The 23,236-nt window shown below is 55.3% G+C and overlaps 11 protein-coding genes across 11 annotated transcripts; 4 read left to right on the forward strand and 7 right to left on the reverse strand.

Annotated features, from left to right (window-relative positions):
- Positions 1 to 32: 32 nt before the first annotated feature.
- Positions 33 to 2,405, reverse strand: prp28 (Pre-mRNA-splicing ATP-dependent RNA helicase prp28; the record flags this gene model as incomplete). The annotated part of the gene is made up of 1 exon (XM_069371522.1): positions 33 to 2,405. The coding sequence occupies one exon, from the start codon at positions 2,403 to 2,405 to the stop codon at positions 33 to 35; it is 2,373 nt and encodes a 790-aa protein (XP_069231509.1).
- A 342-nt stretch (positions 2,406 to 2,747) lies between these two features.
- Positions 2,748 to 3,546, forward strand: WHR41_02917 (uncharacterized protein). Its single transcript, XM_069371523.1, has 2 exons — positions 2,748 to 3,190; positions 3,248 to 3,546. Exons 1-2 carry the CDS (start codon positions 2,781 to 2,783, stop codon positions 3,357 to 3,359), a joined length of 522 nt encoding a protein of 173 aa, XP_069231510.1. The 5' UTR covers positions 2,748 to 2,780; the 3' UTR covers positions 3,360 to 3,546.
- Positions 3,547 to 3,927: 381 nt separating this feature from the next.
- WHR41_02918 (uncharacterized protein) lies at positions 3,928 to 4,878 on the reverse strand (the record flags this gene model as incomplete). Its single annotated transcript, XM_069371524.1, has 1 exon — positions 3,928 to 4,878. One exon carries the CDS (start codon positions 4,876 to 4,878, stop codon positions 3,928 to 3,930), a length of 951 nt encoding a protein of 316 aa, XP_069231513.1.
- Positions 4,879 to 7,131: 2,253 nt separating this feature from the next.
- On the reverse strand, positions 7,132 to 8,630 carry SDH2 (Succinate dehydrogenase [ubiquinone] iron-sulfur subunit, mitochondrial). The gene is made up of 3 exons (XM_069371525.1): positions 7,882 to 8,630; positions 7,658 to 7,809; positions 7,132 to 7,600 (listed from the first exon to the last, which is right to left on the reverse strand). Exons 1-3 carry the CDS (start codon positions 8,309 to 8,311, stop codon positions 7,277 to 7,279), a joined length of 906 nt encoding a protein of 301 aa, XP_069231514.1. The 5' UTR covers positions 8,312 to 8,630; the 3' UTR covers positions 7,132 to 7,276.
- A 374-nt stretch (positions 8,631 to 9,004) lies between these two features.
- On the forward strand, positions 9,005 to 10,000 carry WHR41_02920 (uncharacterized protein; the record flags this gene model as incomplete). The annotated part of the gene is made up of 1 exon (XM_069371526.1): positions 9,005 to 10,000. The coding sequence occupies one exon, from the start codon at positions 9,005 to 9,007 to the stop codon at positions 9,998 to 10,000; it is 996 nt and encodes a 331-aa protein (XP_069231309.1).
- Positions 10,001 to 10,814: 814 nt separating this feature from the next.
- WHR41_02921 (uncharacterized protein) lies at positions 10,815 to 11,366 on the reverse strand (the record flags this gene model as incomplete). The annotated part of the gene is made up of 1 exon (XM_069371527.1): positions 10,815 to 11,366. The coding sequence occupies one exon, from the start codon at positions 11,364 to 11,366 to the stop codon at positions 10,815 to 10,817; it is 552 nt and encodes a 183-aa protein (XP_069231308.1).
- An 808-nt stretch (positions 11,367 to 12,174) lies between these two features.
- Positions 12,175 to 14,716, forward strand: WHR41_02922 (uncharacterized protein). Its single transcript, XM_069371528.1, has 7 exons — positions 12,175 to 12,193; positions 12,255 to 12,684; positions 12,739 to 12,766; positions 12,817 to 12,865; positions 12,920 to 13,937; positions 14,052 to 14,185; positions 14,242 to 14,716. The coding sequence occupies exons 2-7, from the start codon at positions 12,453 to 12,455 to the stop codon at positions 14,617 to 14,619; spliced, it is 1,839 nt and encodes a 612-aa protein (XP_069231307.1). The 5' UTR covers positions 12,175 to 12,193; positions 12,255 to 12,452; the 3' UTR covers positions 14,620 to 14,716.
- A 2,686-nt stretch (positions 14,717 to 17,402) lies between these two features.
- On the forward strand, positions 17,403 to 17,873 carry WHR41_02923 (uncharacterized protein; the record flags this gene model as incomplete). The annotated part of the gene is made up of 1 exon (XM_069371529.1): positions 17,403 to 17,873. The coding sequence occupies one exon, from the start codon at positions 17,403 to 17,405 to the stop codon at positions 17,871 to 17,873; it is 471 nt and encodes a 156-aa protein (XP_069231306.1).
- A 111-nt stretch (positions 17,874 to 17,984) lies between these two features.
- On the reverse strand, positions 17,985 to 19,829 carry WHR41_02924 (uncharacterized protein; the record flags this gene model as incomplete). Its single annotated transcript, XM_069371530.1, has 1 exon — positions 17,985 to 19,829. One exon carries the CDS (start codon positions 19,827 to 19,829, stop codon positions 17,985 to 17,987), a length of 1,845 nt encoding a protein of 614 aa, XP_069231313.1.
- Positions 19,830 to 20,045: 216 nt separating this feature from the next.
- Positions 20,046 to 21,105, reverse strand: WHR41_02925 (uncharacterized protein). The gene is made up of 4 exons (XM_069371531.1): positions 20,698 to 21,105; positions 20,565 to 20,637; positions 20,445 to 20,507; positions 20,046 to 20,385 (listed from the first exon to the last, which is right to left on the reverse strand). The coding sequence occupies exons 1-4, from the start codon at positions 21,005 to 21,007 to the stop codon at positions 20,346 to 20,348; spliced, it is 486 nt and encodes a 161-aa protein (XP_069231312.1). The 5' UTR covers positions 21,008 to 21,105; the 3' UTR covers positions 20,046 to 20,345.
- Positions 21,106 to 21,689: 584 nt separating this feature from the next.
- WHR41_02926 (uncharacterized protein) lies at positions 21,690 to 22,856 on the reverse strand. The gene is made up of 2 exons (XM_069371532.1): positions 22,694 to 22,856; positions 21,690 to 22,633 (listed from the first exon to the last, which is right to left on the reverse strand). Exons 1-2 carry the CDS (start codon positions 22,834 to 22,836, stop codon positions 22,189 to 22,191), a joined length of 588 nt encoding a protein of 195 aa, XP_069231311.1. The 5' UTR covers positions 22,837 to 22,856; the 3' UTR covers positions 21,690 to 22,188.
- Between the last annotated feature and the right edge of the window lie 380 nt (positions 22,857 to 23,236).

The raw sequence follows: 23,236 nt of genomic DNA on the forward strand, positions 1-23,236 counted from the left end.
TTGTCTTATCTACCATCGATCCCATCAACAGCTCACCACCCGCCCTTGCCGCCAAAACCTCCACTATCCTCGATCTTGGCCCTCCCCTTAGACGACTTCTGCTGCGCCGCCTCGTGCTTCCTCAGCTCCTCCGGCACCTTCGATAGCGAGCTCTTGCTAATCATCTGCTTCAGATCATACATGACATCCGCATCCTCATTGCCCAGGAACGTAATCGCCACACCCTGCTTGCCTGCACGACCCGTGCGACCAATCCTATGCGTATAGCTCTCGATATTGGTCGCCATGTTGAAATTGACCACGAGCGAGACGTCCGGCACATCGATACCTCGGCCCGCAAGATCCGTGGCGACGAGCACCTCCGTGTTGCCGTTGCGCAGCGACGCGAGCGCCGCCTCGCGCTGGTCCTGCGTCTTGCTGCCGTGCAGCGTGACGGCGCTGTAGCCCATGCGGCCGATGTCGCGGGCGACGGCGTCGCAGTTGCGCTTGATGTTGACGAAGACGATGATGGGCGGGCGGAAGGCGCGCGAGTGCAGGATCTCGGCCAGCCGCTTCTTGCGCTTCTCCTCGCCCTGCGCGAACTCGACGCGCTGCTCGACGGTCTCGACGGCCTCGCCAACGTTGCCGATAGTCACGATGGCGGGCCGACGGAGGTACTTGCGGGCGATGCGCTCGACGGCCGGCGGCATGGTGGCGGTGTACATCATGGTCTGGCGGTAGCGGTCTTTGCCGCCGAGGTGGCGGGCCATGGCGGCGGCGTTCTCGGCGTCGTCGGTGTCGGGTTTCTCGTTGCTGGCGGGGAGGGCGTCGAGGATTTTGTTGACGGGCTCTTCGAAACCGAGGTCGATCATGCGGTCGGCTTCGTCCATGATGATGTAGCAGCACTGGCTGAGGACGAGGACGCGGCGCTCGATGCAGTCGACGAGACGGCCGGGCGTGGCGATGATGATCTCTGCGCCGTCGCGCATATTATAGGATTGCTCTTCGATACTGTGGCCACCGACGAGGGAAACACACTTGAAGCCGAGAGGGGTGGCGAACTTCTTCGCTTCGATCTCAATTTGCTGTGCCAGTTCGCGGGTGGGAGCCAGAATGATCGCATAAGGGCCGTCATTCTTTGTAAACTCGTTCAGCTCAGGTAGCTCCGAAATGTAGACCAGCAGTGGGAGCAAGAAGGCTGCTGTTTTACCAGAACCAGTCACAGCAACACCAATCAGATCGCGAGACTGTAGAGCCACGGGAATGGCAGCTCTTTGTACCGCTGAAGGCTCGGTGTAGCCCACTTGGTCCACAATGTCGAGTAACCGGGTTGGCAGTCCAGATTCCTTCCAGCTGCGCATAGGATTGGGAATGTTTCCACCTTTCGTAGCAATGTTGAAGTCCTCCTTGAAGATACGCCAGTCCCTCTCCCGCATCCTCTCCAAAGGCTTCTGACTCCAATGCACATCAATCCCATTCCTACCACCCTCCTCCCGCCTCCTCCGCTCCATCTCCAAAATCTGCGCCGCCCGCTGCTGCCCAGCCTCCGGATCCCTCGCCGCCAACGAAGCAGCATACTTCTGCACCTGCTGCTCGTTCATCTCATCCGTGAACCCGCCCAACTTTCCCCTCCCAAAGAAATTCGTCTCCGCCCTTGAATTGTACAGCGGGTTGTAATCCGGGCTCGTGTCCTCCTCAGCATTCCACTCGAAATTGAACTTCTTCTCCGTCGTCCGCTTGCGCTTCTTCTTCGCCGAGAACGACGACACCTGCGTGTCCGCGCCCATGTACCGCTGCCGGATCATGTTCGTCTCCACGTCGCCCTCCTTCGCTTTCTTCCCCTGCGGTGCGTCCACGATCGCAACGCCCTTTGGCGCCGCCGGCGGCTTCATATCATACCCCTTGTTTGCCAGCTCCGCAGATGGCTGCGCGCGCATCGCTCGCGGACCAGTAGGCATCGAGCGCGGGCCGGTGGGCACGCTCTTGGCCGGCTCCCTCGCATGCCCATTTGCGCCATTCGTCGTACCATTTGAACCACTGCTCGCAGTCTCCCTCTCCCTTTTCAGTGCCGCCGCCTCCTGTTCACTTTTCTCCAGCGCGAGCCGCTCGCGCTCTTTTTTGGACAAGAATTTGGGCTTCGCGGCCGCTTCGTCGGCGGCCTTCTTCTTCGCCAGCAGATCCTCGATGCTGAGTGCTTGTGTTCTGGACTTCGCGCCCCAGCCTAGTTTGCGCTTCCTGAGATTCGGTTGCAGGTCTTCTTCGGGCTCTGCAGCGCCGTTTCCGTTCGTAGGTGGCGGCGGGGGAGGTGGGAGATCTGTGCTGGGCGGAGGAGGCGGGACGTCGTTCGTGGGTGGGGGAGGAGGGGGAGGAGGTAGAGTGTCCGACGGAGGCGGTGGAGGAGGGGGCGGGACGTCCGAGCCGTCCATCGCGAGGGTATGTCGTGGGGGGTTGTTGTGTGGATGTTGTAGTCGCGGGCGCAAAGCGGCGTGGAAGTGGAAGTTCGAAGCATGTGATGAAGCCGCGCTTGCTTGGCTGCGCTTGCGGCTCTGACCTCACTTCCAGAAGGCTTCCACTCCCGCTTGCCGGGCCGCGACAAGGCACCGGCGCGCGTAAGCTTCCGGACTATCGATCTGACAGTTCCTGGGCAAGACTGCTATATATGGTCTCGTGATGGGCGCCGCGGTGTGGCTGAGAGGGTGATGCCTATTCGAGGCCTCCGTCGTCCATAAGTGTGATGGTATAGGCGTGGCGGCGAGCGGGGCCTGTCCGAGACCTGGTGGAATGCCTTGGGTTGGCGGTGCATGATATTGCATGAAGTCCGTCTTGTCGTCCGTTCATTACATTTGTCTACACGTATCTCTCTCATCTTCTCTGCGAACGGATGGTATCAAGGACAACAGCACTTGCCTCACATTCGCCACACCATCCCACGACTGAGGGTATCTAGTCAACCGCCAACTCCTTCCCAGCCACCCCAATATCGATCCCTCATAAATCGCTACATTATTCTTCCAATCAAGTCAACCAATACAATGAATTACTTCCCAATCTACAACTTCCTCCTACCCCTCCTCCTCGCCCTCGCCCTCGCCGAAGCGCGCAAACCCTTCACGCACTGGAAACGCGATGCCGCTCCAACACCGACACCCGCTCCGATCGCCACGCACGCTTCTTCGCTATCATCGGATGCAGCGCAAATCACAACACCGAGGTAAGCCAGCCCACCAACCCACTCGTCCGTCAGCGCTTGCTAACATCGGACGGATAGTCGCGCGGCCGCCGGACCGCAATCTAGTAGATGCGCAACGGACAGGGCGGACGGACGGCTTGTCGTGCAGGACGGGGGAAGTGGGTGTGTGGTTTCTGTGTTCAGTGCATGATTGGGGGAGTTTAGAGGGGGTAATGGACATAACAGTATGCGAGGCGAACGATCCATGGTGGCGCAACGACTTATGGATAGAGCGTGAGATGCGAAGGCCACCCGTGGAATATCAATCGTAGTCGATAAAGTGATCTGCTCGATACCCGGCCATAGTTTTCTGTCTTAAAAAACATCGCTCCGCGACACCCACTCCGTGCTGAGACCTCACCATGATATGCCGTACGAAAATGTTCAGACGCGCCTGCCTGACAGCAACATTTCAAAGCCAGTCAAAACAGAGAAACCGCCCTCAAAAAAACACACACTTCTTAAACTCCTATTCAAAACAAACACCAAACACAGCGCTGCAAGTACACCACTCCAATGCGCTCCGCGGCGCCAGGCTGTCGAAGTCTTTCAAGTAGTAAATCCAGGTAGCAACAAAGCATGCGGGGCTGTTTCGTTCGTTCATTCGTGATAGCTGAGTGGCGAGAGCTGAGGAGACACGCCGACTCAGAAGCAGAAGCTTCAGGGGCATCCAGATGTTTCGGGTGACGAGACCGGCCGCTGGCAAGAGTCCCGCAGTACTACGCGTCCGCCTGCGGAGGTGACGTCGTGCTATCACTAGCAGGTTCCTCGTCCGCCTCCCTTTTCACATCCACCTCGTCTTGCTTCGGCACAGCCTCCTGCGAAGACTTCCGTGACAGCGCCTCCTCCGGCTCCGCAGACTTCCTCGCGGCCGCCACCTGCTCGGCGGCCGGAGCGTCCAGCTTTCTCCTCTTCCCCCTCGGCGCCGGCTCCAGCGGCGTACGGCAGTACGTGACTGTGCGCGTGACGACCTGGCGCACGCTGACCTTGCCCGGTTTCCCATTGGCGTCCGGGTCCGCGTCGCGCGGGCTGTACGTCGCGCTCCAGGGGGCGGCGCTGAGGGGCGTGCCGGAGTACGGCGACTGCACGGAAGCGGCGGAGTTGAGGGCGGGCGTGAAAGGCGATTGCGGGATTTGGAGGCGGCGGGGCGTACGGGAGGAACGCGGGGCGGGCATGGCGAAGGGGGAGGGCGGGATGGTGATGCGGGGGGATTGGGATTTGGGGCGCGTGTTAGTACTGGCGCTGCTGCGGGAGGTGGTAGTGTCCGTTGAGGTGGTGGAGGCAGAGTTGTTGGAGTCGTAGGAAGTGTTGCGTGAGAGGGTTGGTTGGGAGGTTGCGGGGCTGTGGATGGGTCTATCGGCGCCTAGTTCGGTGATTTTACCAGAGGCTTTGTCTGGGAACTTGAAGTGGGTGCTGGTGCCGGTTGGTAGAGGGCTCATCAAGGCTGGAGACATGTTCTTGAGGAAGTCCAGGTAGGCCGACGGCGGGGTGATGGGAGTCTTGAGGGCCTCGTCTTTTTTGAGAAGGCCGGGCGAAGCAACCAGTGGGCTCCTCATTTCGGAGGGAAAAGTTCCAGAGCCCGGCGTTTGGAGAGAGGAAGCCGTGCTAGAGCTCGATCGTTTGTCGAATCCGGCAGCAGCCATGGTAGCCGTAGCAGTGGCCGAGGCCATGGTGGACGGAAGTTGGAAGGAGAAAAGGAAAATGAGTGGAGAGCGGTTCTAGTGAGGGACTGGACAACGAGGGCACCCAATACCTGGGGACTGGCAAGCACGGATTGCCGGTGAAGAGGAGATTGAAAACCGGGGCGTGACGAGGAGGGAGAAGTAGGCTTAAAGGAAGGCAGACCAAAGGAACGGATTGAAGCAAACAGCAGGTAGTGAGACGGGGCCGGCGCGCTGCACTGAACCTGCAACGCAGCTCTCAGGACAGATGCGGCGGCGTCGACTATTCTGGGAGGGGTGGGTGATGCGGCGGGCGCGTAGCGGCGGTGCGCTGAGGGCGAAGATGATGTCGTCCGGGCCGCTGTTTGTGATGCGAGCAGGGCGCCAGCGAGGCCCAATGGGAGGCAGCGGCCATCACGCGGGCCTCAGGCCTTGCTGGATGCGGCGTGTTTGGCTGCCCTGTGATTCGACGTGCGCGCCCTGCTAAGCGCCCGCCCTCGGCGCTTGTGGGAGGGCGGATCTTCGTGCAGCGCGACAGCAGCAGGCCGTCCGACGTCTGCCTCACCGGTGCTGGCGACTGTGGCCTGATTGCGTGTGCCGTGCAAACCTTCAGCACGATGCCATGTGTGCTGTCGAAGCCTGACGAGTCTGCCGGATGCGGATGTGAGGTCCCACTTCCCAGTCGTCTGGTTCGGCTTCGTGGGTGTGGGTGTGGGTGTGGAGCGTGGAGTCGGATATGGGGTTGCCACCAACACACACGGCTGACGGCGACAGCACGCGAGCGAACGTCCCGAATCGAGCGATCGCCTCTGGAGCGATACCGTGGTCCTCCCAAAAGCATACTACCGACAGTCCATCTACGACACCCTCCCTAAGACTTGTCAGATAATCTGGCGGTAGAAGCCCATCCTGCGGCTGCAAGCCCAACCAATGCAGACCGCAAGACAACTCAACCACCTACGCGCGCGTCACCACAACACCTGCAATACAAACCCCATCAGCGCCTCGCCGCCCAAGAATGCCTTCTTCGACGGCGCCTTACGAGAAGCCCCCGCACCCAGTAGCTGCCACGCTCACGGCCGCCAACAAACTGGATCCGTTCTGACTGCTCGCAATCCCACCCGAACATTGGCCCGCAAATAGCAACCCTTCCGCCACCGACGTACCACAGCCGTTGAGAGCTGCTTAGCGCGCGCCATCGCATTGGAAAGTAGGTCAAGACTCCCTTGACAGAAGTACGAAAAATCGTTTCCCATTTGCTGGAATACGGATCTCGTCTCGTGTCGCCTACCCATGCTCGCAAGGATCAAGGATACACGCGCACGCAAGCCTCCGGCAGACGAATGAGCCTCAGCCGCCACTCCCGTATATCGTGAACCGCGCGGCCAGTCTCAAGAGCCGACGCGGATCGGAAGAGGTCTTCAGCGGTTGAACTGGGGCCTAGTCGTCGATCATCGGCTGTAACTCGTGAGGTTGACGCCCACGTGCTTGAATACCCGCCGAACAGATCTATGCAGCCGCTGATCGTATTTCTGCTTGAAGCGCTCACCCAACCTTTCAAACGTTCAAATTCTCTCTAGCATCCAGCGCGCTTCACGCAGCCAATGATGCCACTATTTCGGAAGGTTCATTCGCGCCGCGTCGATCGTAGAACTGACGCCCTCATCTTGCCTCTACCCGCCAAACAAACCTCCCTACAGGACCGCCTCACTTCCGATGTTTGCAACCTCTCATCCAGTCGCGGGCATATCGATAAAGCGCCCATCGTCACGATCACACATAGAGCCGCCCAATCCCCATCCCTCAACATCACCTTTCATCTGACGCCTACATCCTTCTGCTCAGCCCTATCCAGCAATTATTTCCCTTTGTCGGCCAATCTCGACAGCAGCTTCCAGGCCCGCCACATACCTTTCCCGTAAGCTCAGCCTTACGCGGACGTTCACGCTGACGGCTGCGTTAGGACCCGCTGTTACGCCGACCAGCCTGAAGGTGAGAGATCTCGGGCAGCCAATGGCTGTTAGAGTTGAGGATTGTAGGGCTGCTGCGTGGAAGGGCCGCTTGGAGGTGCAGCGGAGAGCAATGGGTCCGATGCGCGATTGAGTCATGGGATGCTGCGTGTGGTGTTGGTAGGATTGCCATCGGGGGCGCGTCATTCCCGCCGTCGTTCGTGAGGTTGGGTCTTCTTGCACGTGATTCGCGGTTGTTGCCTCAGCATATTCGACGACCAGGTGGTACGAACGAAAGCTGAAGGCAAGGCGATTGAACAGCAAAGAGATTTCTGTTTGAAGATTCTACAGGTATGTACAAACAAAAAGATAAACACCGCCAACAGCGATCAGTCAAATGCGAGGTCCTTCCTTGAAAACGTTTTCCCCATCACGCCAAAATCCAAACCGTCCACTACTTACGTGAACGCCATGCTCTTCTTGATCTCCGCAATCGCCAGCGCCGGGTTGAGACCCTTCGGGCACGTCCTGCTGCAGTTCAGGATGGTGTGGCAGCGGTACAGGCTCATGCTGTTGTTAAGGCCGTCCATGCGCTGCGCCGTCTTCTCGTCGCGCGAGTCGGCGATCCAGCGGTACGACTGCATCAGCACGGCGGGGCCCAGGTACTCCTCGCTGTTCCACCAGTACGAGGGGCACGAGGTGCTGCAGCACGCGCACAGGATGCACTCGTACAGGCCGTCGAGCTTGCGGCGCTCGGCCTTGGATTGACGGTTTTCGCGGCCCTGGAAAGTTGTGTTAATTCGGCAATTGGTTGGTTTGGGTTATTGTGTGCAACGTACGTCTTCGGGCGGCGAGTCGCGCTGCAGGTAGGGCTGAATGGACTTGTACTGCTTGTAGAACTGGGTCAAGTCGGGCACGAGGTCCTTGACGACGTAGGTGTGAGGAAGCGGGTAGATGCGGGCCTCCTGCTTCTCGTCTCTGGGGATGCGGCCTGTCCGTGTGCGTTAGCCAATATCCATGCATTGTGCCAATTCCGTTTCCTTTCAGACGGTATTCCACATACACAAGCACGCCAGCGTGTTGACACCGTCAATGTTCATCGCGCAGCTGCCGCAGATGCCCTCTCTGCAGCTTCGCCTGAAGGTGAGCGTCGGGTCGATCTCGTTCTTGATCCGGATGAGCGCGTCCAGCATCATGGGGCCGGTCTTGTTCAGGTCGAGGGTGTAGGACTGCATCTTGGGCTTGCTCGTGGGCTCGTCGGGGTTCCAGCGGTAGATGTGGAAGGTCTTGGTGAGGGCCTCCTTGTCCATGGAGGGCTCCTTGACGTTGGTGGTCTTGGAGGCGGGGATGGGAGGGCGGGATGCGGTGGCGGCCTCGGCGGCGGTGGAAATGGGCTCGCCCTTGGTGTGCTCGATGGTGGTGGCCATGCTGCGGCGGAAGACCTGGGGCGCGAAGCCCGGCGCGAAGCGCCTCGATGCCAGACGGAGGGCCATGGTGTGTGAGGGTGAGGGTGGGTGGGTGGTTGGAGTGGAGAGGTGTAGCGTGTACGGGGTTAAGGCCTGGAGGCGAGAGAACGAGAGTCGTTGACGACGGAGGCAAAGGAACCTCGAGCGCGCGATCTTCCCGAGCGAGGGCGGCAGCCAATCACGGCTCGCTCGTTGTTAAGCGTCGGTAATGGCAGGCGATCACGAGCCGAAAGCAGGTGAGTTTCAGAGCCAATCTGGAAGTTTGAAGCCGCAGGTTGTTTTGACGTAGCTGTCTGGTTGATTTGCACTTACAAACAGGAGATTTATTTGATCAGAGAACGTTCTCGAGCAATGACAGTTCGTGGTCATCTTCTTCAATCCGGCAATAGCAACTTCCAGGGCTCTCCCGATGTCCGCCGCTGCTCCGCTTTGTGGGGAAAGCATTCGCCTCTGCGCGGAGGTAGACGGAGAACTGCGGCGCTGTCTTGGCCAGATCTTGAGATCTGTGCATTTGCGCTGAGTATCGACGCTGAGGATCTCGAGTCTGCTCAGGGCAGTGCCGAGGCGTGTCTTTCCGTATGTACAGCAATGTTGCGGCAGGTCCTTAGGCATCAAGGCAGTAGGTCTTGGGCAGGCCATCGAGTCGGTAGCACGTGCTCTATGCAAGACGACTTCAAAGGAGTGTTTACGATTGACTGTGGGCTGCGAAGAATGTCGACCATGCAACGAACGACGCGGTCGCCAACACCAAGACCAATCAATCTCGTCCTCGATTGGGATGGAACAATCACTATCAAAGATACAATGCTCGCATTCGGAACAATGGCCCAGAATCGCGATGTTCGATTAGGCAAGAAGCCCACAGGGACAGACATGTTTGCTGAGTTCGGCAAAGCCTGGATGGACGACTATTCCAAGCACGAGCAATCCTACATCCCCAAACCGGTAGACCGCAAAACCATCGCTGAAGAAAGTGCTTGGCTCAAAAGCCTATCGGACGTAGAAGCCCGGAGCGCAGAGCGCGTGGAACGATCAGGCTTCTTCACCGGCCTCAACAGAGACGACGTCCAAAGCGCGTCTAAATCTCTCGTTCACAGCGGCCAAGCAGCCTTGCGTCCCGGCTGGGAGGAGCTGTTCTTACAGGATCAATCGGCCCTCATCAACGAAGACAATCCTCGATTCGCCAACAACGTCAGCATCCTCAGTGTCAACTGGAGCGAGGCGTTCATCCGCGCGACCCTAAAAAACGCCGTCTGGTTCCACAACCTCGACAAGGAGCTACACCAAACGTTCAACGAGCTCGATATTGCTGCTAATGAAATCGACGGCCTGATGAGCCCCGATGGCAACTCCGGTCGCTTGATCGATCCAAGTCGCGCTGTCATCCGCACTAGCTTCGACAAGTTGCAGAACTTCACCTATCGAAAAGACCATTTTAATATCTATGTTGGCGACTCCACGACGGACCTGGACTGCCTCCTCGCCGCCGATCTTGGCATTTGCATCCGAGATGATCCGATGAGTTCTAGTTCAAAAGCTCTGGCGGAGACGTTGGCGCGGTTGGGCTACGAAGTCCCGGATGTTAGCAGTCTTGCAATGAGCGACGAGGAAGCAAACTCGAGCACGAATTTGTGCTGGGCGGAGAGTTTTGATGAGATCTTGGTTAACTTGGGAATGCTTGAGCGGAAGTCAAGAGCACCTTCGAAGGCAACATGAGAGAACCCGCACTACTGCGTTCGGCGTTTTTAGCGTACGGCCCTGGCTCAGATGCTGGTTCTATAACGTGGAGTTACAGGGCACCGATCGATCGCCGGGACTTGCGATGGTTATGTTCACTCAGCTCGGTCATCGGTTCGGGGCCGGTCATGGAAGCTGACGCCTTCGCGGACGAATAGACGGGACGCACAACCAAGCAGGTTGAGGGTCTCGGTTTCCCGGTCGCTGGTAAAAATTGGAACGATGGAAATCTGTTGCGTCCACTCATGTCTATGGTGCAAGCTCAGCTAGGCCTGCAGCTGTCTATCGAGGAGGTCTTGTACTGTGTGGTGCTTCCGCATGAGCCATCAGAGGCCGTTCCCAAGTCCCTGCATGGACGGTCAGCGGCTGTCATCAGCATTCTGAATGCTCTGACGCATGAAGGGAAGATAATGGGAAATCCAATACAAAACGATGTGAAGACACGAGGCCGTGCAAACTTTGGAAGATACGAGTGAGCGAGGTGCGACGGTGGAATTGGCCCGAGTGGCCAAGATGGAGACAGATCAGAACCGAGAATAGTGCTTCAATGCCGACCAACCTTGTCTCCAGACTCTGAAGCATCTGACAACTTTTCAAGAGAAGAATATGATCGCCATGGCGGGCGGATACAATGAAGTACAAATGCTGGTCTTTTAGCCATCTGTCGAGTATAGAAGGCGGTCAATTCGTTTGCATTGGTGCAATACCAGACAATGTCCAATCAGTAAATACTCAAGCATTGCAGTCCGACCATGCTTGTTGTCGGATGGCTAGTGGGAACTAATTCAATATCTCATTGCGCCTCAACCGTATTCCCACTGACAAGAGCGTTCAAGCTAGCCTCTGTCGCTTGATCGTCTTCATCGTCCTCATCGCTGTCATCATCATCATCATCATCATCATCATCATCATTCCCACCATCCATGAGATCGATCACCAAAACTGACCCCCGACTCATAGCATCCAGCTGAAACCCAGCCTTCAAAATGCTATCGGCATCAAAAATACAAGCCGAGAAGTCGAGATTGATGTCTGCGTCTTTGAGCGCAAGACAGACCTGGCGAAAGTGCTCATGATGCGCGTCAGTGAGCTTTTCTTGATCTGTTTCAGGACCCGCGTTGTCGAAGATGAGAATGCCTTTCCGGAAGGGCAGGCAGAAGCATTCTCTGCTCTCTTTGGGCGTGATCGTCTCGATCGCAGATGCTAGTTGCTCGGGTGCTGTTCTGGCCGTGGTGGCGAGTTTGGTGTAAATACGTCCGTTGAGAAGTGCGTTCGCGGCATTTGGGCTTTCCGGAGAGAAGATGAGAACATTCGGTGGCAAGGCTGGGAGTGCTGATTGTGTCATTGTTGTTTTTCAGGCCTGTATAATAAGTTGGGGGCTGCTCCTCATCTCATCCGCAGAATAGTCATACCGAGTTCTCATTTAGCAGTATGTCACGGAATGGCGACTAGGGCGAAAGCGAGCAGTGGTAACAACGAGATCTTCATGTCACGCTTTGCGTTAGTGAGTGGTCAACCCTAACCCTACCACCTGATTCTTTACCCTAACCCTAGTATGCGGTGACCTACTCACGTTTCACGGGAGTTGTAGGTGTGTTTTCTGTAAAAGGAAAAATGGAGATGCTTTCAATTGTCTGACAATTTATGATTTGACCAATCGGCATATGTTTTTGGCTAGCATTCGATGGGAACTTGATATTTGCCCAAACAGAGCCCAGAAGCGTTCTGCAGCTTTTCACTCCCCTTGGCGAACGATATACGGTATTGTACAACGAATCAAATTCATTGGGCTCAAACGCCTTTAGACAGGCCGCTACTTGACTTGCGATCATATCACACTCTGGCCAGCCAACGACACTTTGCTTAGCGCATACAATGGTTTTCCGATCAGCAGGCAAAATTGCCGGTTTTCGCCCGAAACTGCGCCTGAGACAACAGCTGACGTGGTATAGTCTCTCACAGACGGACTGCATTTCTTTCAAGGATCACTAGTACCCAAGGCTCAATCTGATGCAGTCACCTCACACTAATAAATTGGTGCATAAACGATACAGCCTCTGACACTCTAGGGTTGATCGTCGTCTTCGTGCCTGTTGAACCGGAACAAAAAGTGCCACCCCGCTTTCTTCCTTCAACCCCACCTTGTGAAATGATGATGGATCACAGGACATGGTTAGCCTTTACGAATACAGCAACACAACCGGCCAAAGAGGGGTTCATAACGCACTCGCAGATCACCAACCGAGGTAGGGGAGCTAGACGGCGAGCTCCTTCAGCGCAGCTGAGCATATGTCTGATGAGCATGTATTTGATCGTGCCTTCCCTTTATTAAGGGACGGCGTTGGCTTTCATCTCCATGTTCCATACTATACACCTAGATCCAGATCGACTGTGAGTTAGAGTATCTTACTATTAGTAGAACAAACGCAGCATGGCTCCAGACTTGAACGCCGTCGCCGGCGGCGAGAGGTTCGACTACTCCCAGCCAGGCTCTACCGGTTACAACATCAGGAAGGATGCAACGTGGATGGATCCTCAGAACAGACGCTTGAGGGTGTTGAGCATCGGCGCGGGCGTCAGCGGCATCCTCATGGCGTACCAGATCCAGAAGATGTGCGAGAACGTCGAGCACGTGATTTACGAGAAGAACGAAGACATCGCCGGTAAGCAACCACGAAATATCTTTATATCGAGCGATGGCCGCTGAAGCTTTCCAGGTACTTGGTTGGAGAACAGATACCCAGGGTAGATGGGCTGCTTCCTGAGGGCGAGTAATCCTAAGCTGACGTTCCCAGTTGCGCGTGTGACATCCCCTCCCACGCCTACACCTATAACTTCGCATTGGTAAATGCTTTCCACAAGCTATAACCGTATCCAGCCAGCTGACTCACGACACAGAACCCCGACTGGCCCCAGTTCTTCTCCAGAGCACCCGCCATTTTCGCCTATCTGGAGAAAATCGTGGAGACCTTCGACCTCCGCAAGTACATGAACTTCCACTCTGAAGTCATCGGCTGCACGTGGAACGAGGAGAAAGGCGAATGGCTCGTCAAGATCCGCGAGCAGTCACCTGGGAAGGAGCCAAGGGAGTTCGAAGACCATTGCCATCTTCTACTACACGGCACTGGCATCCTGAACAACTACAAATGGCCTGACATCCCCGGCTTGAAAGACAAGTTTAGGGGCAAAGTGATCCACACCGCGACCTGGCCGAAGGATTACCAAGAGGAGCAATGGGCCAACGACCGCGTCGCCATCATTGGTTCCGGCGCCTCGTCCATCCAGACCGTACCGACCATGCAGCCGCACACCAAGCATCTGGACGTTTTCGTCCGGACGGGCGTCTGGTTCGTCCAGATGGCGGACCATACCGGGTATAACAAGCCCTATTCTCAAGAGCAGCGTGACGCTTTCCGTAAGGACCCCAAAGCCCTCGTCGCAGAGGCAAAAAACATCGAGGATCAGATCAACGGCCTATGGGGCGCCTTCTTCGAAGGCTCGGAGGAGCAGAAGGGCGCGCAGGAGCTGTTCCGCGCACGAATGGCGGAGTGGATCAAAGACGAGCGGCTACTGAAGGGTTTCACGCCGAAGTTCGATGTTGGATGTCGCAGGATCACGCCTGGCGATCCGTATATGCTTGCTATCCAGGAGAAAAATGTGGATGTCCACTTCACTCCTGTCGTGAGGTGCACTGAAGATGGTGTCGTCGGTGAAGACGGGGTGGAGAGGAAGGTGGACACGATTGTTTGCGCGACAGGCTTTGACGTCTCGTACAAGCCAAGGTTCCCTATAGTCGGCAAGGATGGAGTCGACCTGGCGGACAAGTGGAAGGTTTGCCCGGAAGCGTATTTGGGTGTCTGCGTTCCCTCGATGCCCAACTTTGTCACCTTCATCGGGCCTAGCTGGCCTGTCGAGAGGTAAGTAATCATCGACCAACTGAACTCCCAGCGTAATCGTGTGCTAATAGACTCGCAGTATGTCAGGAAAGCTAATTTATCGACCATAGAGGGCAAGCTAACGTATCCCGCAGATGGCAGCGTAATGGGTCCCTTGCAAGCAGTCGCCGACTATACGATCCAATGGATCAAGAAGATGCAAAACGAGAACCTGCGCAGCTTTGCGCCTAGGCAGGAAATCACTGATCAGTTCAACGAGCATGTCCAAGTGAGCAATAAGAGCCTGTCTCCTCGTTTGAGCGTACCAATTGACCGTTTTGTCAGGAATGGATCAAACACACCGTTTGGAAATCAGACTGCCGCAGCTGGTACAAGAACAATGAGACCGGCCGCGTCAACGCCGTCTTCCCGGGCTCCAGCCTGCACTACATGAAGCTGCTGGGCGTGCCGCGCTACGAAGACTTCGAGATTAAGAGCTTCAGCAAGAACCCTTGGGAATTTTTGGGATTAGGCTGGACTGTCGAGGGGAGGAAGGGCCCGGCTGAAGCGGACTGCAGCCCGTACCTAGCGTTGGGCAGTGTGGACCCGAAGTGGTATGAGGCGTGCGGTGGAGATGTGAAGGTTCTGAAGGAGTTAGCTCAGCAGGAGAGGGAGAGAGAAAGGGAGGTGGAGGGAGGGAAATGGGTTGAGAGGAAACTTTGAAGGGAAATCAAATCTTCTTCTGGCTTGGAGGATCTCTAGCGCTCCTCCATAGACGTACGATAAGTCGGTTTGTATTGTATTACCCGCATTGCTGTAGCTCCGAAACCACTGACTGCAGTCAAGGTGGCGCGCAATTATCACATGGTAGCGATCGCAGCCACCTCGAAAGACTCGGCGTCGGGCACACCTGGTGTGTATTCACTTCACTTCGCGCGGCAAGCTTTGACGTTTTGCGCTGGGCCGAATTTTGCTGCCTGAGAGTTTAAATCGCTATTGTGCTCTTCACCATCGAAGCTACCTCTTCCTACCGCACAACACTTATCAAACAACACCAACAACGGCACGATGGCCAGCGAAAGCATCGAAGCCTCCGCTGCGGGACCCTCACAGACCTCGCGCAAGCGCATAGCCGACCATCAAGGCAATGACGTGCTCATCATTTGCCCACCGGGACTCAAGTCAACACACAAAGATGATGCTGGATTTGCACCCTTTCCAATTCAGATCTACATCCTCGACAGCGTGGCAGTCGATGCAAAGGACGTGGAAGCCAATGACATCCCCAAAAGGGTCGGCTCTTTGATCGAGCGCGTCATTTCAACGCAACAAAGACCCGTCGAATGCCATCTTCAGCTCTACTTGAAGCCACAAAGATCTATCTTGACGTGCTTAGCACATACGAAATTTGAGACAGTCCACCGCAACCGTCATGGTATCTGGCCACTGATGGTGCCGCAACCTCCGGCCAGGCCGCTGATAAAGCAAGAGTTTCCGGGATACCATCGGTTCAACCATCACAGCTTCTTCTTGGTCATCGACAGATGTGACTGGGAGAAGTCGTTTACGTTGGTCGATTTTGTATGGGAAGACTGGTGGAGCGGCGGCCGAGGGACCAAGCTGCTTGATGCCAAGCAATTCAATGACATACCAGAAGCACTCGAACAGAATGCACAAAGCAGTTCGAGAGACATCGAAAGGCGCGAACATAGTTCTCAAGCGAGCCACGCCCTCTCGGAGCAACTATGGTCAATAAACTTTGATCATATGTCTGGATATTTGCGGAAGTGTTACAAGAGCGATACTTCTCCTGGACTGCTACCAGCGACCCTTGATCATTTCAGATCAAACTTAAGGCTTGCGGAAAAGACGCCAATGAGTCCAAGGAATGAGCCCGTAAATACATGCATGTACACCGACTGTGGTGGCATCAACGTCACGTCAGTATGGGCCCAACGGTATGGCTCTGATCGGCCCAAGCTCTCTGTCAGACTCTACCTCGCTGAAGATTGTCCGTTCTGGCCTGCCGAGGAGTATTACGACATTATCAACCACTTTGACAGATGCGAGACTCCATGGACTTTAGATATTTCTGAAGGGCGGTGGGCTCTTGAAGAAGCACACGGACACAACACTCAAGATTCATACAAACGCAGACCGACATCTCACCGGCGCCGGGGGCCTACAATGGCAATGATTTTGGCAAAGACTCTGCCCCAAGAAATGCCTCAAGAGCTCTTTTACCAAATCATGTCATACTTCGCAGTTCCTCTGGTGCCTGATTGGAGCCCATACGCTCCAAAAGTTGCACCGAGATTCCAAGATGTTTTCCTTTTCCTCAACGCTGCATATGTCACCCAACTTCCACACCAGCGGCCATTGGCCTATTCGGTGACTTCTCAGGACCTTCGGTTGCCGCTGACAGTAGCTGAGGGCCGAAGCGCAATGACGATCACCGTCTTGGACAAATATGGGAGCATTCAGCGCCAGATACAAGAACTTGTGAGAGGGGCTACTCGCGATCCTGCAGTACTTTCCTCCATTCTGGAGTAAGCTCACTCAGGCCTGCAGGTGATGGAGTCAAGCATGAATTCTGAAATTGCACATCACTGCGTCCATTGTCGTGTGCCAATTTCGAATGAAAAGATATTCCAAGTACGTCAATGCGGCCAGGACATCAGGGTAGCAACAAGGCCATGCCTCACTGGTAGCTGGAGTTGTAGGTAGAGCCGAATAAAACAAACTGTATCTTGACTGTCAACGTAATCAAGCGTTCTCGTGCGCGTCGAAATCGGTCAGTGACCATGATAGAGAAGTACGTGTGAAAGAATGCCAGGTACTAACGCAAGGCAGTGTAGCAGTGTCTTCTTGCCAAATGCGCTGCGATGCATCCCAGGAATGACTGCCAGCCGTATGGTGCTTCGCAGTTCCCACGCCAGACTGATTGTGACGAGAATCGTTGCTTCCTTAACTTCGAGCTGCGTCGATAAGTTCGAGAGGTAGGTACCTAGGTAGGTAAATAGTAACCTCGAATGTACTCGCTCTGCATCTTCCATGACCGGAGCAGCATTGAGACGTCATCTTACCAACGATCACCCTCGCTTTATTGATCGTGCAACCATTTGATTCACTGCGTATCTACTCTTCGCTATTGGCACCAGCCCAGTAGCGTCCATTCGACAACAATGGCTCGGGACATCAACAAACAAGACTTCCCTGGTCGTGCCATCATCACCGGATCCACTAAAGAACAACACCCATCGAGACGTAGTATTCCCGCGCCCGCTCCACGAGGCTATCCAATTGCATCTACCACGCCGTTGCATATGCACAGCGACCGAAAACCTCGCGCACGAACTCGAATCGCAAAGCCGGATGTCAAGCATACGAGTAAGCAGCCAGCTCTTTCCAACGAGGCGCCCACAATCCTATATCAAAGACCACCTGCATCCGCAGGAAGAGACATCGAAGCCGTAGGGTTTCATGCTGCCGCATACCCACCAAAGATGGCGCCCGGTGGCCCACCAGCTGTAGATAATGGCAACAGAGAACAACATCGCAAAGTCAAGGAGACGGAGCGGGAGCAGCCACGGGGAGTGATCACACCACGCTCGAACTCAGGAAGCGATTGTCCGACGCAATTGCCTTACCGTGATGACAAACTTGACGAAGGATCCGTCTCCAACACAGATGCTTACATCCCCAGACGCAGCCAGCGTCTGTCCTCGCTACGATTAAGCCAGGAGGACTCGGGCCAGGACGCGGTTGCAGTCGCCTTCCCGGAGTTGCTTGCCAAGATTGAAGGAGCGGTCTGCACACGTCACAACCGCATCGGGATCTGGGCGTTGCATTTGCTTATGGTGAATCATCCTCTCATGTACAAATATTTTTGGAGCAGCCTGAAAGAGAAGGTCGAGGCTGGAGATCGCTGTATTGAGAACGAGCTGTTGTGGAGGAAGTTCGTAGAATTGAGTTGACGAGAGACGTCTGGAGCCGAGCGCAGTGCAAACGCAAGAAGGGTCTGGCGTATGTCGGGAGGAGGACGTTCGTCGCCGATGCAGGGCTTGCTCTCAATGTCGTCGGTCTCTTCAATCACCATCAGGGTTCAGTAATAACGACTCGTCTTCGTCGTCATCTTCTTGGTGCTTTCCATTCCCACTCTCTGTTTCCTCTTGAGCATTACGATTGCCAGACGTGCGACATGCTTTCTCCTCTTTGGTGTTCGGTGATCCAGTCACCATCTGTTCCTCATCGTCCACGTCCGGATCGATCTTGTCACCAAGATTGCTCTCTCCAAGGAACTTTCTCTCCTTCAAGCCCTCAGGCAAGTACTCCTGGGAGACTCTACCCTCCCTAAAGTCAGGGTTGTACTTGTACTCTCCACCATAGCCCAGCTCTTTCATCAGCTTCGTTGGCGCGTTGCGCAAATGAATCGGAACCGGCAAGCTCGCAACGCCCGGCTCCTTCAAAGCACTGTAAGCTGCGTTCAACCCTCTGTACGCGCGCACCGACTTGGGAGCCAGAGCCAGTGCTACGGCGCAATGGCCGAGGTTGATGCGACATTCGGGCATGCCGATCTTCTCGGCCGCAGAGTAAGTGGCGGTGGCGAGAGAAAGCATGGAGTTATCCGCCAATCCGACGTCTTCGGACGCGATTACGACCATGCGGCGGGCGATGTAGAGCGGGTCTTCACCTGACTGGAGCATGCGGGCAAGGTAGTACAGAGTGGCGTCTGGATTTGAGCCGCGGACGGATTTGTGGAAGGCGGAGATGGTGTCGTAGTGTTGATCGCCAGCGCGGTCGTAGACGAGGGTTTGCGTTAGGGAGGCTTTGATGCTTTCGATTGTGGTGGCAGGGTTGGTCGTGAGATCGAGAGCGAGCTCCAGCAGGTTGAGAGCGGTTCGTGCATCGCCTGCAGCGAAGGTTGAGAGGTAGCGGAGGAGGGCGTAGTCGGAATCGGTGAGGAGGTGGTGGCTGTTGGAGGACGTAGATGAGGCTGGGTCTTCGGATGATGGAGGGCTCGAAGTTGCTGACGAGAGTTGTGGGATCTCCCTGAACAAAGATCGTTTCAAGATCTCGAAGATATCCTCGTCCCCCAACTTACACAGTGTAAATGTCCGGCATCGACTCAACAGCGCGCTCACAACTTTGAAGCTCGGGTTTTCCGTCGTTGCGCCAATCAATGTGACTTGCCCTGCCTCAACAGGCGCAAGAAAGACGTCCTGTTGGCTCTTACTAAACCTGTGTATCTCATCGCAGAATATGATCGTCTTCCGCCCGGTCAAACGCAACTCATTCTTTGCCTCATCAAACAACCTCTTACATTCCCCAACACCACTAGATGTGCTGTTGATCTCCACAAACCGACATCCAGCTGTCTGCGCAATCAATCGTGCAATTGTAGTCTTTCCTGTTCCCGGACCTCCCCAAAGCACCATCGACGGAACTCTGTCCGTCACGATCAAGCCGCGAAGCACTCCATTCGGCCCAACAAGCTCTTGCCCAGCGACTTCATCCAGAGTCTGGGGTCGCATCCGCTCGGCTAGAGGAGCATGGCTGTTCTTTGCTTTCTTCAGTGCTGGAGCAGATGTAGCCTTTTGGTCTTGTACAGAGGCCTGAGCATCTTCGTCTGAGGCGGGTCGTTTCGTACCATTCACTGGTTGGGTCGAAAAAACCGGAGGCGCAGGTTTCGCCGAGGGTGCTTGCTGAGTGCTGCTGAAGCCATTTTGGAGTGGTGAATGACTCGATGGCTGCTCTCTGAAGCTGGCCGACCGTTTGGCGGCGGGCGTAGAAAAGAAAGCCGCAGTCTTCGCTTTGGGTTGGGTCGCCGGCGGCGGTGATGGTTCGTCGATAAAGTCCCGGCAGTCGGAGTCCAGGTGCCTGTTGATGTTCCTCTCTTTGACTGGCTTGTCACAGATCGGACAGTGCACCATTTGGAGCAGAGAGTAAGATTGTTAGCGAATGGGACAGCTATTTGCTACCTAGTACCTGCGTTTTGCGAGCGCGCTTTGGGAGACGCGACTTTCGCGCAGCGGACACGCCAAGGCCGAGGTGACGTGAGTGCCGCGGGGCAGGCTTTCAGGGTTCAAAGCATGCAGGGCTCAGTGATGAGGAGCTCGAAAGGAAGAGAAAACCGGTGCGGAGCCACGTGGTCAGAATGAGATTCTGGAACCTCTGGAAAAGAGATGTTCAGAAGGAGAGGTATCAGGGGGCACAAACGCCAGGCAATGAGCCATGAAGCATGTATCTCTCGGCACCTCAAGTAGGTGAGGAGCGGTCACAAGTGCCGTAGAAACAGGCAATGCAATGGGAGAACCACGATGCAAGATGTTATGAACATGTCCATACTTTCATTGGATTTCCCTAGTCAAGGCAGTTTGCTTTTTCGTATTCCCGTGGCCGCTTGAGCGTCCGACGCCGTCTATAGAGAGCTTGGAAGTGTCCGAAGCTTACATCTTCTTGTCGTTGATGGCCTTGAGCTGGACATCGCTGTGAAGTACATTAGCAAGGAACTTGCGTGTGTTGTGATCTGACTGGCGAATACTCACAAGATGAGGGTAGCGTTGGCGGGGATGAGACCAGGGAAGCCACGGTCACCGTAGGCGTAGTCGCTGCAATGATGGTCAGTGGTTGATCGCATGTTGGCTACAAGCAACAGCAGCGCTTACCCAGTGATGAGGAGAGTGGCCTTCTCGCCAAGGGTCATGCCGCCGTCGGTTTCGATGATGCCCTCATCCCAACCTGCAGACTGTCAGCATCGCTGTTCTTGTGTCCACTAAAGTCTCCAATGTGTATAAGTACCCTTGATGAGCTGGCCGACACCGATCTTGGTCTTGAAGTCGCCGCGACCGACACTGCTGTCGAACTGCTTGCCCTTGCCGCCGGGAGCGTTGGGGTCGTAGAGGTTGCCGGTGTACTCCATGGTGATCTGGTCGCCGGCCTTGGGCTTGTCGACGCCGTTGCCGGCGCTGATCTGAGTCTTGGTGACACCCATTCTGAATGCTGATTGAGAGAAGGTTCTGGTGGTGGTTGGTTTGGAGGTTGGTGTTGAGAGGGAAGTGCGAAGTCCAGGCCCGGGTCGAGAAAAGAAGCTGAGAGCTTTGGAGGCCATGGCGTCAGTCGGAAGCAAGGGATTCTATTCGTCTAGGAGGTGCTACGAGGGGCAGACGGAGGGGCAGCGCGCTCAAAGGCCCACATGGCCATTGGACTCGAGCTGGGGAGAAGCTCGCTTGCCCGCCGCGCCGGGGCCCGCCGCAGACACGACCAATCACTTCTCGTGAACACCCCACCGCAACGACGGCTTTGGTATACGAAACCAGACTGTCGAAGGTTACAATGCAGATGACGATCGAACGTAGTAGCTGTGCGCGCGTTCAAACGTCAACATCGTTTCTCATAAGTCAGGCTGAGCAGTTCATTTGACATCAGACATGCGTGTAGTACTGTGAATTTGAGAGAACATATTCTATCACGTCTTTTAGACCGACACAACACAATGTGGCTGGCATCATGCCATGTATGAGCTACCTGTGGTCTCAGCCCAAGCGAAATATTATTACTATATGCCATGGGCCATGCAGCCTTCACCACGAGACAGGACGACCATGACTGATAGCACAGACCTAAATCGTTCACCATCAAATCAATGCCAGAAATCGGGTATTCTCGGCTTGTCATTATATCACTTCGATGGTGCCATATTGTGGCGTTCCATACCCCTCTTTGATTCGTCCTACTGAGCCAATGGAGAAGGTGTGCGTCAAAGACGTACAGAGCAAGGGAACTCTCCAAGCTGATGCCAAAGTTTCAGCAATAGCTTGCTTTCTCACTTTCTCGCTTTATCGCTAGTCAGTGATTGGACCAGTGTAAGATTCTGCGGGCGATTCCCTTCAGCTGCTGGAGGCGACAATATTGTTTCTAGCTTGCAAGCCTCCATTTTTCCATGTACCGGAGCAGTTGAGTCTGCAGCCCCAGGCCTATGACACGACGCAACACAAATAAGGCGATCGTGTTGCACCGTCATCGGATGTTCTTGGCCACGAGTGCTTGTGCTCTCCGAAGCACTATTATTGCTGACTTGAAAGTTCGATGCCATATCAACCTCCATCGATTCTAGAATTTGACCCTCCAGCATCATCCTCATGCCTTTCTAATCACCTCATCTTGTTTGGTAATAATACTCCGCCATGAATATCCATGCAGTGTTCCCGTTGTAAACGCCTTGCGCCTCGCTAATGATCAGACCATCAAACAGACACTTTTGTGCCAGGACCTAGCCCTAGACCAACATCCTTATTTCTCAGGCGCGTCCGGCAGCCTCTCGATCACATATTTGCCCTTCGCAACGCTCATGATCGGCACACCAGGCACCTTCCTAATCCTCCTCTTGAGATCCCTATCGTTCGTCGCGACCAAGTACACTCTCTGCTTGACGACGCGATCCACGATGCAGTCGTCAGCGTACGTGCCCTTGTGATCGCACTTCAAACGCTCGAACTTCTCGTCTCTTGCGATTTGCAGCGCGATGCGGTATTTCGGTCCTAGTTTCTCCAATTCGGCCATGACGCAGTCGGTGATGATCGGTGTGCAAGAGGCGTAAAGCGTATCCATCATGGTGGAGAGGAGAGGCAGTTTGTGGTGGACCGTGTGGGAGAGGAAGTTTGTATCGACGAGGATTTGGTACGGCGGTTGGAGGGCGGTGTTGTGCTGGAAAAACATGCCACTGGGCGCTTGAGGACTGTAGCATTTGTTGTCAGCAAACATTCGCGAGGTATTCCTATTGTTGCAAAGCACTTACATAGATCTGACAAGCTCATCTTTGCCGCCCTTCTTCTTCTGCTGGTCTAGAGGCGTTGGCTGATTCTTTTTCAAGCGGTCGTCGCGCTGGCTGATGACGCGCTTGACGGTCGCAAACTTGCGCGTCTTCTTCTGAACACCCATGATTGTGCGTGGCGATACCGTGTGAGGCGACTGCGGGCAACTTTTAGAACCGACTTCTTCACAACGTCAAATCTCAAAATCTCCAGCCAACCGCCGACCCGAAAGCGGGCTAGCTGCGGGCTGTGCCGCAGAGGCTGCCACTTCCCGGGCCGCGCCACTCCAGAAATAGGTTCCTGGCGCTCCGCCGCTAAACGTGCTACGGCAACCAGTAAACTGTGCTCGAGCCACGCGTCTGCGATTCGCGGGCATCTGCATACACTCCCGGGACTGCGCACTCCCCTGCTCTTTGCGTTACCAGCCTGTCTGTCAGCTGCATCTTCCCTCCGCTTACATATCTCCGGTCGCTCGTGCCTGGAACCCTCCGAGGCACAGGGGTTCAGCATATTTACTGCCAACAATA

Source organism: Cladosporium halotolerans (assembly GCF_011745625.1).
Source record: "Cladosporium halotolerans strain TM138-S3 chromosome Unknown Sca7, whole genome shotgun sequence".
Taxonomy (NCBI): domain Eukaryota; kingdom Fungi; phylum Ascomycota; class Dothideomycetes; order Cladosporiales; family Cladosporiaceae; genus Cladosporium; species Cladosporium halotolerans.

Excerpts from the sequence above, each read along its gene's own strand:
- WHR41_02926 (XM_069371532.1), bottom strand. The coding sequence starts at position 22,836 with ATGGGTGTTCAGAAGAAGACGCGCAAGTTTGCGACCGTCAAGCGCGTC. Across the intron at positions 22,634-22,693 it reads GATGAGCTTGTCAGATCTAT|TCCTCAAGCGCCCAGTGGCA; the intron begins GTAAGTGCTTTG and ends CAAATGCTACAG.
- SDH2 (XM_069371525.1), bottom strand. The coding sequence starts at position 8,311 with ATGGCCCTCCGTCTGGCATCGAGGCGCTTCGCGCCGGGCTTCGCGCCC. Across the intron at positions 7,810-7,881 it reads CAACACGCTGGCGTGCTTGT|GCCGCATCCCCAGAGACGAG; the intron begins GTATGTGGAATA and ends GCACACGGACAG. Across the intron at positions 7,601-7,657 it reads GCGACTCGCCGCCCGAAGAC|GGCCGCGAAAACCGTCAATC; the intron begins GTACGTTGCACA and ends ACAACTTTCCAG.
- WHR41_02917 (XM_069371523.1), top strand. The coding sequence starts at position 2,781 with ATGATATTGCATGAAGTCCGTCTTGTCGTCCGTTCATTACATTTGTCT. Across the intron at positions 3,191-3,247 it reads GCGCAAATCACAACACCGAG|TCGCGCGGCCGCCGGACCGC; the intron begins GTAAGCCAGCCC and ends TCGGACGGATAG.
- WHR41_02922 (XM_069371528.1), top strand. The coding sequence starts at position 12,453 with ATGGCTCCAGACTTGAACGCCGTCGCCGGCGGCGAGAGGTTCGACTAC. Across the intron at positions 12,767-12,816 it reads TTGGAGAACAGATACCCAGG|TTGCGCGTGTGACATCCCCT; the intron begins GTAGATGGGCTG and ends TGACGTTCCCAG. Across the intron at positions 13,938-14,051 it reads GCCTAGCTGGCCTGTCGAGA|ATGGCAGCGTAATGGGTCCC; the intron begins GGTAAGTAATCA and ends CGTATCCCGCAG.
- WHR41_02925 (XM_069371531.1), bottom strand. The coding sequence starts at position 21,007 with ATGGCCTCCAAAGCTCTCAGCTTCTTTTCTCGACCCGGGCCTGGACTT. Across the intron at positions 20,638-20,697 it reads TGTCGGCCAGCTCATCAAGG|GTTGGGATGAGGGCATCATC; the intron begins GTACTTATACAC and ends GACAGTCTGCAG. Across the intron at positions 20,508-20,564 it reads GCCACTCTCCTCATCACTGG|CGACTACGCCTACGGTGACC; the intron begins GTAAGCGCTGCT and ends CCATCATTGCAG.